This window comes from Clavelina lepadiformis, chromosome 5 (assembly GCF_947623445.1).
Source record: "Clavelina lepadiformis chromosome 5, kaClaLepa1.1, whole genome shotgun sequence".
Classification (NCBI taxonomy): Eukaryota; Metazoa; Chordata; class Ascidiacea; order Aplousobranchia; family Clavelinidae; genus Clavelina; species Clavelina lepadiformis.
In genome coordinates this window covers 19,016,625-19,027,277 of record NC_135244.1, presented here as the reverse complement: position 1 = coordinate 19,027,277, position 10,653 = coordinate 19,016,625, and the positions used below count along the sequence as shown (strand labels likewise).

Here is a 10,653-nt window from a genome sequence, read left to right as displayed (position 1 = left end):
TGGTGCAGTCAAGATCAACAACAATAACCAATCATTCCATTACAAGGTAATAATTTTTTAACTAGGCCTAGGCCTAGCCTCTTTCAAAAAAAAAAAGAAAAATAGACTGGAAGGCCTTTTACTCTTTTGCACTCGGTAAGTGGCCTCTTTTTCTTGAATTCTCCCACCCTAAACAAAACCAATTTTGGGGCCTTGAGCTGCTTTGGATACTGACATTATCATATAGGCAAGGTCAGTAGGTCACTCCAGTAAAAGGAGAAATTACAGTTTGTTATAAAAACTGTGCTTTGTGGAAGGGAAATCCCCTTATTTAGAAACCAGAAAAACCAGGTTGTTTGTCAACCGAAGTTTGTTTGTTTACGTTCGACGTTTACTGCTGAAAACGCATTTATCTTGGTCCTCATTGTTCGTAGGTTTTACTGAAATGTGAAATGTGCGCTGTATAAGCAAAATTTAAATCCAAAGTCAGCAACTAGACCAGAAAGTTTGTTTGTTCTGATTTTCTATCTATAAATAACTTATTTGAAAGTGAAATATTTACCACCATCACCAACAATTGTTTCCTCTATTATTTTCAAATTTTTTCCAAATAAATTCCTTGAGAATTCGCTTCGAAATCAAAAAAAATTTTGTTTTCCCTTCTACAATAAATCCTTAACCCAACAAATCATTCGATATATGAGACCAAAAATTCGGAATTCTTTTTTCAATGATTTAAAACTTATAGAAAACAAGACAATTTTTCATAAAAACTTATTTTTCTTCATCATCACACTTGCATGACACTAGGTGACAATGTTTTGTACTATTTTTGTTTCCTTTTTGTGTAAATATGCACTGCGTTAATCTGCACTCCAGCATCGAGCACTTCCATGTGTTTTATTGCACTATACGCTTGTTTTTCTGTATGTTATGTAAATATTTTCAATAGTATTACCCAACGAATGTTTGCTGTCGTTAAGTCATATTTAGTGTTATTGAGTGTAGGCAAAATTCAGTAATACTGTAACAGTAATCATGCTAATGAGTAGGTTTCACGGAATTTTTAATACACATTCACTACGGTGGTTTTTCTTATCTCAACTACTGATGTACAGCATTGAAGCGATTTTCAATCATCTGTTGCTTTAACACACCACCTGCTCGTCTGCTTAATTTCGCTTTTTTTCAACATATGTTTTATTGATTTAACTAATAATGGGTTTAGTGGCCGTGCTAGTTGTTACCAGCGATCATTACTTTAATTATTTTTGAGTACGTTTTAAGCCTTTTCGGCTTTGTTACTTTTTCCCGTTCATTGGCACGTGCTTGTAGTAACTGGCTTGTTTTTCCGTTCCCACCGCGCTTTTGCGAAAAATAAAATGATTGATTGATTGATGTCATTTCCACGCATCCATACTTCACTTTCAAACTACTGTATGACTAAATTCTCTGCGTAAGATTATAACCATAAACTACTACCTATGGTAGCCTCACATTACAATTATTGTTTGTAAAAGCAGTTTAACACACAACTTAACCACAAGTACTCCGGCACATGCGAATGAAAGCTCCTACGTAGCAATGCACTAAAAGTTTGCAGTAATGTATTGACGAAGTAGACCTAGTTTACTGAAGCAGGGAAAAACTGTACAAATGTTTTCAACGATAAGCAGGACAAATTGTTAACGGTACCATCCAAATATGGAATGGTAAATATAATCTAAATATAAAAATAAATATACGATAAATCAAAGATCCGCAGTAAGTAATTAGGTATATAAACTCTTGAAAACAGAATAACACAGAATGCATTAATTGCAAAATCAATTCTTTTATATTTCAAAAACACAAAACCTTTGGCACATATATTCTTTTCCAAACTTGATTAGTGAACAAACTTGCAAGTAATGGTTTTAAATTAATACTTCGTTGTTCAAAATTTTACAACAACAAATAGTTCACGAAAATTATTTATGTCATGTTGAAAAATATGTTGATCGTTTTTGTTTAACAATTTGCAAGTTCTAATTTATGTTTTGATAGAATGACCACTGGCTGCACGGCAAATGCAATGTAATTAAGCACTCTGCTCTGCAAATCCATAATTACTTTCATGGCTTCAAAATTTTGACGGTCAAATTCTGAAAAAAAAATAAAGGTAAATATGATTTTTAGAGGACTGTTCTTGATTTAGCTTTATACGATTTTATTTCTGTAAATTAAACATTTTCAATTGTTCAAAAATGTTATTTATAGTTTTAGTTAGCTTGAACACTTGAAATTTGTAAATAAATTATAGTATCTTTAAAATCTCTGCATTAACACTTGTACATTTACGCAATTCAGGGACCACTATTACTGATTTGTCATTGCTAAGGAATGGTGCTGTTCATTTTTATATTTTTCAGCTAAAAATATTATAAAAAGTATTATAAAAATATTGCAAAGTTGTTTACTGAGTCGTTCATTTTATGGAGTGCGGCTTGTATTTTTGCTCTTTCATGAAATCTTGAGTATCGTACACCTCCATCGTCATTACTAAAGCAATCAAACAACTCAAATTTGTATTTTACAAATTCAAGTACTTCAATAATATCTTCAACATTAGAAGAATGCAGATAATTAGCACCGATATTCACATGCTCAATCTGTAATAAAGTTGTTTTTGTTAGTGGTGAAACTTGTTTGAAGATTTAAAAAAATTCAATTTAATTGCATCAAATTGATGTAGGTTGTATCTCACTTTTGGCTTCATCTTTTTGATTGTCGAAGCAAGTTTTTGAAATAAACTTCTGTTTAGGCGACAACCCAACAAATGAAGCATTTGCAAATCATTCTCCAAATGTTCCAATAAAAAACATACAGCTTTAACTTGAATGGCGTTTAATGGAATCCATGACAAATTGAGCTTAGCAGGGAAAACCTGCACTGCTTTTCTTGTTAGGGATTGATTATTTGCCTCGAACACACAAACATACAAATCTAATAACCTGGGTCGATTTTTGCGCTTCTCTAAAAAACATATAAGCTAAAAAACTTGTAGTTTGTTTTATACAAAGACACTTTTGTTTTCAACATGTATAAAATCCGTTTTAAGTACTGTAACTCAAATAGATCAAATAGAATCGAACTGATTTACTTTCACATGTGACTCCAAAGAGTGAACTTTACCGTTTTTGTTTATAACAACATCAAAGTATTACTTTGACTTACCCATATCTTTGGATAGCTTTTCCAAATGCAAAACAAGATGGTCCATCAAAGCTTCTCTTTTCTTCGAAAGAAAGTCTGTAAATACAGAAAGCATAAACGTGTACATAACCACCAACAGCAGATCAAACACCACCAATACCAAGTCATAATTTCAATAGAGTACTAAAGAAATTTGTTTTTACATAGCAAAAACCAACTGCAAATCATACCTGTTTTCGCTCCCTGATCAAGTAAAAGCCCAGAAACAAATTGTCTCACAACCAGCCAATGATCATCAAACCATTTGTCCTTGAGAAATGCCTGGAAGTCCTCCAATTGCATTAAACGCACAATGTAGAAAGCAGTAAACCATTCTTGGAAGGTAAGGTGGTAAAAGTGGAAGCTAACGTCACAATCAAGCACTCTGCAACTCGTAGGGCCTTTGTTAGCATAAAGCTCAACTATCACATCTTGCACGTCATCTGGATTAAGCCCAACCTTCCTAATTTGTTCCTTGGTGATGGTGATAGTATTATTGTTAGTGGCACAAAAAGCAAGTTTAGCTAATTTCGTTTTTAACAGGCTTGGATCACATGCTGACTTAATGTTTTTACATCGTTGATGAACATCCATGACATTGTCAAAGAGTCTGGTCCAAGTGAATAGGGTGTCAGACTTAAACGATGGATGAGAATAAACTGAAATGACTAACTGAAGCATAAGGGGATTGTGACATGCAGCTATCAAATCAGGAGCTTCACTGTTGAGGTTCTCCCAAAGATTATCAGCTTTTTCACCAGCATAGCTGAAGAACAACAGCTTCGTGTCATCAGGTGAGAAATCACCAAGATAATATATTGTATCTGGTCTCAAGGACTCAGGCAGATAATTCATGGGGTGTGGACGGGAGGTTATTATGAGTAAACAATTTCGAAGAAAATGCTTGCTGAAAAGGAGGGCAATGATATCTTGAATAGGGCGTGGGGTGTCATAACTCTCTTTGGCTGGGTTTGCCGAAAGTTTAAAAGCAGCCTCGTCAAACCCATCAATAATAAGGGCAACTTTGGTATCATTTTTTACAATCCACTGAAATGCTTGTTTGCATGAATCTTTACTGAGTTCAGGATATGCTTTATCAATCAATACCTCTTTGAGAGTTACTGAGTCTTGGTAGTTAATATCTGCAAAATTTATATGGAGACAGACCATTTCTGGCCACACACCAGATTTTGCCAATCTTTTGCTATAAACTGTCTTTCCAGAACCTGGTGGGCCAATGAGGCATAAAAATCTTTGAGGCTTTTGCAACAAGTCCTCAAACCTTGTTTCCATAAGTTCAGATCCTTCATAGTTTTCATATTTTCGAGATGGATAACATTCTTCATTCTCAGGTGTTGCCTCGCCGGTATAAAAATCGATTTTTTTTACAATCGGATAAACAGTAGGAATGTCATCTTTCTTTATAACAGAACTTTGAAAATTGATGTTTGGTCCGAGATGCTTGTCTTGAAGCCAAATTATTTTCTTCAAAACATGTTTTTCTGTAAAAACAAAAATTCAAAGTTTTGGAAGACAATGAGATACACAGTGGATTTCCGTATAATGTACTTTGTTTTTGAAATTTAGTTATTCGTGCTTTACTATTCGTTATATTCCAACACTATTTTATGTTTGTTGTACACTTTCTGTGTTGTGCTGTCATATATGCACAACACACATGCATTTTAACATGCATCAAGATTGGTATTATCATGATTCATGTTTGTAACACCTCGTGATGATTTAGTTTGCTGAACTGTATTTTCCTGTTGTTGATCTGCAAAAAATAATAGTAATTTTAAAAGTTTCATGCTTTGTATTAGTCTATTAGATGTTACACTAATCTATATATACTAAGGCAATATGTTAAGCACTGATCAGTGTGTACTTTCAATAAATGATAAACATAAGTTGAATCTGCATCAAGAATAATTACTATTATTAATCAGTAAACCTTGCACATAATAGGGAGGGTGGAAACAGTGATAGTTATAGGTATCTGCTATATAAAGGAAATGGGTCGAACGCATGTTGTGGCTTGTAAGAGTGTTTTCTATACTGTATAGTCTAGTATTGTTGTATATGTATATTGTCTACGCTAATTGCGGTCAGGCCTCACTGTATATAACCAGACAATGCAGTAGGAAAAATTAGGTACGGTTGAAATGCTTTCAATGTGTGTGTGTAAAAAACATTAAACTATGATGTGACCAGCTAACCATTCAAACTGCTTGAGAAGAATTACAACAATAATAGGCTGTTCACCTGTCGTTCAATACTATTGTTTGCCATGCACGAGAAACATGGACACAACATTAATCCAAAGTTACAGTTTCTAGAGTTGACAATGATGACGGAAGTGACTAATGTTCTTTCATTCCAAAAAACTATGCAGTGATGCCGTTTAGCAAAAGTGCGTTCATATAGTTTACAAGTCTATCAAATTAATGTCGATTAGAATATTTATGATTTCGTGATAAATTTTCTGTCATTCATGGAAACAGCCAATGTTGTTAATGTTGACATTGTCCAATGAAGAGTTTGTTTCTTGTAAATTCAAGGTATTAAAAATTGGTTTCAAGTCATCTCGGAATTATGATTTTCCAGTATTTACGTTAGTTTGAACTTTCTTTTAACAGAATAAAATTTGGTCTGACTTATATCAACCAAAACTATGTCAAGTGAGAAAAAGTATCCCAACATAGGTCAAAAAAAAAGAAAAAAGGTGCCATTCTATACACATGCCCTATATAGTATATACACATGCCCTATATAGCATAATAGCAGTTTGTTAAACTAACGTAACCATAGAAAACAAAATATCAAACATAGAAAAACATACTTGATTGTTGAGCGTCCCTCTGTATGTTTACATCTGAAAATGATAAACATAATTATTAATACTTAACCATAGTCCATTTCACACATTGTAAAAGTCTGCCCAAACAAAATTTGCACATAGGTAACAAAAAACGTGATATGAAAACAAAATAAACATCTTTGTGAGTTATGCATGTACTGTATATAATATTAGAAACTATTTTTAAAATGAAAATAATTACTTTCAATATTGATTTGGGTAACATTACGAGAGCCAATGATTGGATTTTGTAGTTTACTTCCCACCAAATTTACAACCACATTTTGGTTCAATGAACAATTTTCTTCTTTATCAGGTTGAGACATATTCTATAATCAAAGAAGATAAATCATTAAATTTTGTCAGTCAATTTAAAAAACAATTAGTAGGAATACAATAACCGAAGGATACAATTATCCATTCACTCCTTTCATCCTTTGTCATGTGCAAACATCGTTTGTAGTGGTCAGTTCAGTAGTGTACGAGTCAGTTTAAACTGTAAATAATTGTGTAATTTTTTCCATTCAAATTTCTTAACTAAACATATTGATGTTTTGCTATGTTGCTTACTCTTTCCATAACTGTCTGCATTAATTATATTGGTTACACTGGTTATTATTCAGCGAACTTTGGCAACTTCATTTGTTATTGTCTGACTTTGTTAGATTTGAAGCTAGTTTGAAAGTGACTTCCATGAGACACCTGATTAAGTTGCAGTGTAACTAGGGTTGCGATGTACTTTGAATCATTTTGTTTTTATGATTGTTTTATTCATCCTAGCTCATTGACTTTTTAATAACCTATAATTATAAAAATTTATATGCCCTCAAATATAAGTCAACAGCATATTAAGCTTTCTGTTGTGTGTGTCTTTGAGAAACTTAACAATTTAGTTTTTCAAAATGATTTCTTAACAAACCGATGACTTACAGCTTGTAAATGACAACTGAAGTCAACAAAAATGATGCACGCTTGTTTTAGTTTAAAGCAAAAATTATCTTACTGCCTATTGGTCTATTGGATAGTCCATCGGATCCAATCACCTGAGAATAGTGGTAGCTTAAAAAAACGAACCATCATAAAGCTGCAGCTAAATCAAGACTTCACTTCATTGACTATCATATGTGCCTAAATTACTGTTACACTAAATGCTATCAAGAGAGTTATTTAGATAAAAATCTTTCACATAAGCATTCAATTATTTGATACAGGGGTAATTGCATGAATTTTCTTTCACCATATAATAGTTTACTTGGTCTTAGCTGCAAATTACATTCCGTGCTGCTAATTTAAAGCTTTAATTTTGATGTCGAGTACATCAAAGGCTACAAAGGACTTACAGGGGGCAAAAGATTACTAACGGTTTTCCTAATGAAACTTTTTACAGCTGCAGACCTTTCACTATTTCATAATGTGCTTCATTAATCAATAACTATTATGTTTTATTGCTGAGCAAAAGTTAACAATGGAAACCAAATCAGGCAATTTAAACATGCATAGAAGTTAAACTATAACATCTTTTGACTGTAAAAAGGAAACAATAGAAGTTAATCCCATCAAACGATCTCAATAGACGGAAGTAAAAATGCATATTGAACTGCAGAACAGGTTATGCCTTGTCAAAGGGAACTGCACAAATAATGGGTTGTTATCAAGATCTAAACAAAAAACACTCAATTCTGAAACTGATCACTTAATTTATTGATTTGAAATCACTCGTTTCTGAATCTAAATAATGGATTTTATTTCACCAATGTATTGATAAGTTTGAATAACATTTAGATATACCTTACAGTGCTGGTATGTTGTGTATAACTACTCATACATTTTAAGAAAGAGGAAGTCTACTAGCCGAAAATACTGTGATGACAACAGTCACGTCTGCAGACCTCATTTGTGCCAACTACAGTTGTTTTTCCAGCTATAGCTTAACAAAAGTTGACAACAGAAACTAAATGGTGCTACGTAAGCATGCAATCAGATTACACAGTAACGCCTTTTGATATAAAAAGGAAAAAATAGAAAGTGAATTCTGTCAGACATTCTCAATTCTGTCAAAGCAATTATGGCTAAAATGTTATGGAACATCTTACGGAATCTAATACTGATGATACACCTCATGGCTTAACAAAACAGGACAATGGAAATCGAATGGGGCTACTTAAGCGTACATAGAAGTTAAACAGTAAATTCTTTCACTTGTAAAGTTAAATGGCATATAAGGTTACACACATTTTCACTTATGACAGCAAACCTTCAGCAGTGTAAACATCAATTTTATTCATTTTACAAGGTAATTGCTTAAATTATAAAATCTTTCTGGAATTACAAATTTGCAATCTATATCAAACTTGAAGGTCATAAGAATTGTTCGTGGTTAATTTGCTCATTAAATATTGCATTGTAAAGGTTCTATGTAATGATATTTGGATATAAAAGTTACAGCAAAGCAACATGCATGGCTTATTTGTTATTGTAATTGCTATTAGTTTATTGCTAACGAAAACAATGAACTGACAATGTTTTTAGACTTTAGTATAAACTAAAAACAGGTACATGAATTTAGTATCATCCAATTCAAATGAATTTTTCCACCGCAAAGTGAAGTTGCAGTTGGACAACTAGACCAGGGGTTCTTAATCTTTTTGTAAAATTTTGTAAAGCAAAAAAATTTTCAGGATGTACAAGTTCTTTATCAGGTTATGAGAAAACAACCACTGAAACAATGTCTAAAACTTTTAGTGGGCCTATTGTCTATTGTCTTAGTGGGCCTATGGCCTAAGAAACTTACAGTATCAGCAAAATTATGCCACAAATTTAAAGATTATTGTGACAAGTTCAATAACGATGTGACATCATAGAGAAAATTTATATTGCCTGCTTGCTTTGCAATGGAATTTAACTGCCCGAAAATTATGATTAAGTACAATACTGCATTTCACTCCACAAATAATTATCGGCTGGCAATAGCACAGCTTACACATGCAGGGCACTCTACCCTCTGTGGAACTCTACAAATGCTTCATGGACCAGTGGCTGAGAGCCTGAACATTTTGTGTTTGGAAAAATGAATTGCAATCCCACTAAAGCATTGTTTACAACAAAGTGATCATATTGAAATGAAGAGATAAACTCAACATAGTATGCAAAGTAACATAACATATATATATGTAATATATAGATCATGAAAGAAACATCTGAGCTGTAATTAAATATAATAATATTAATCATAATACAAATAATAATACCAAAAAAAGATTTTTGTCAAATGAGAATCACTAAAGATGAAGAATTTATAGCGTTAATGTGTATTGATAATTACCAGTATTAAATTTCAGAAATACTAAAGCAAGCTATCAGAAAATATATTTTCATGCATATGCTGGGTGTATAAATGTAGTTTGAAATGGTAATAAGTTTACCCTATTTCAATTCATTCAACAACTGGAAGCTCATTTTCTAGATGCCATTATGCACTTGGATACAAATTTAAAGTAACTATTATTATCATTCTAAACGTAAGCTGTAACAGCAGTAACTCAACTCACCTAGGGCTTGAGCCCTCAACGAGGTATTGGTATTCTATTCGCATCTGTTTCATACTAATCATGCCACCCAAAACCATAAACATACCAAGGCAAACGTATGACATTTGCAAAAGTGAAATCTACCTGAAAGCAATTATTATTGTTCATATTATTCTGTTGCATTCAATGCCAAAAGGTTTAGTTTGTAGGAAGTAGAATTAGATGTGCAGAAAGTAAAACCAGGTGTGCAAAGAACGAAATGTTAATGTGTTGTGCACACAATGTACAGTTAAAATCACTAAATACTGATTTAAATTGCATTATTAACACTATGTAGCTTCAATATTTGATTCAAGATAATGCACGCTTGTAACTAAAATAATAAGTCTATGAGTGTAGAAAGGAAATTTTTTGTGTGTGGAAGAAAACAAATTGTCTTTGCATGTGCAACATTATCCAGTAATAATGAGCTCCGCTATTGCAATGGTATATTCTTCACTATTATTATATTTACCCCCACTTTAATGTAACGGTATGTAATATTTTACAATGTATTTGAATCGTTCATTTATTGTTATTAACTGTGCCGACTAAAACATACAATGCCAGCAGTACTAGCGCAAAGAAAATGTACTTACAAACAACATCTAAAACAAAAAAAGATAGCAAAACCCTGTGGGCTTAAAACGTGCACGATGTTTGTTGCTATCTATCTTTCAAAATCATAGAAGCTAGTCTAGTTGGTTCTTAATGCTTTTGCTGCGTTTTACAGATGCTATACACTGTACCTTTCAATGGAATGGAAAATAGTTTTATGTTTATGGTGCGCTGCACTAAGTATTACTACATAACTGTAGCATCACTGGTATCGTAGTAGCATATAAATTAAAATGAATACCAATTCGTTGCTTCGAACGTTGGTTTCACTTTAATGCGGCCCTCGTTTGAAACCCAGTGGCGCTACCTTTGTAATGCTTTTGGACAAGGCTTTAATGACACTGGCTCCTGTTCAGTGGACCTCTTGGACAGTTCTAAATTTGAGCAACACGATAT

General features: G+C 32.8%; 1 protein-coding gene across 2 annotated transcripts; it reads right to left on the bottom strand.

The window, feature by feature from the left end:
• Positions 1-1,477: 1,477 nt before the first annotated feature.
• Positions 1,478-10,468, bottom strand: LOC143460015 (NACHT, LRR and PYD domains-containing protein 3-like). 2 transcript variants are annotated; one of them, XM_076957367.1, is made up of 9 exons: positions 9,622-10,468; positions 6,276-6,402; positions 6,056-6,088; positions 4,946-4,990; positions 3,405-4,715; positions 3,196-3,270; positions 2,726-2,994; positions 2,439-2,630; positions 1,478-2,123 (listed from the first exon to the last, which is right to left on the bottom strand). In XM_076957367.1, the coding sequence occupies exons 2-9, from the start codon at positions 6,397-6,399 to the stop codon at positions 2,094-2,096; spliced, it is 2,079 nt and encodes a 692-aa protein (XP_076813482.1). In that variant the 5' UTR covers positions 6,400-6,402; positions 9,622-10,468; the 3' UTR covers positions 1,478-2,093. The 2 variants fall into 2 exon arrangements, with proteins under 2 accessions (XP_076813482.1, XP_076813483.1); XM_076957368.1 differs by lacking the exon at positions 9,622-10,468 and having other exon boundaries at positions 4,816-4,990; positions 6,276-6,346.
• Positions 10,469-10,653: the final 185 nt, after the last annotated feature.

Bases quoted from the DNA above. Each gene is read 5' to 3' on its own strand.
- LOC143460015 (XM_076957367.1), bottom strand. From the start codon at position 6,399: ATGTCTCAACCTGATAAAGAAGAAAATTGTTCATTGAACCAAAATGTG. The intron at 6,089-6,275 runs GTAATTATTTTC...TATCATTTTCAG, and splicing joins TACCCAAATCAATATTGAAA to ATGTAAACATACAGAGGGAC. The intron at 4,716-4,945 runs GTGTTACAAACA...TTGTTTTTACAG, and splicing joins GCAAACTAAATCATCACGAG to AAAAACATGTTTTGAAGAAA.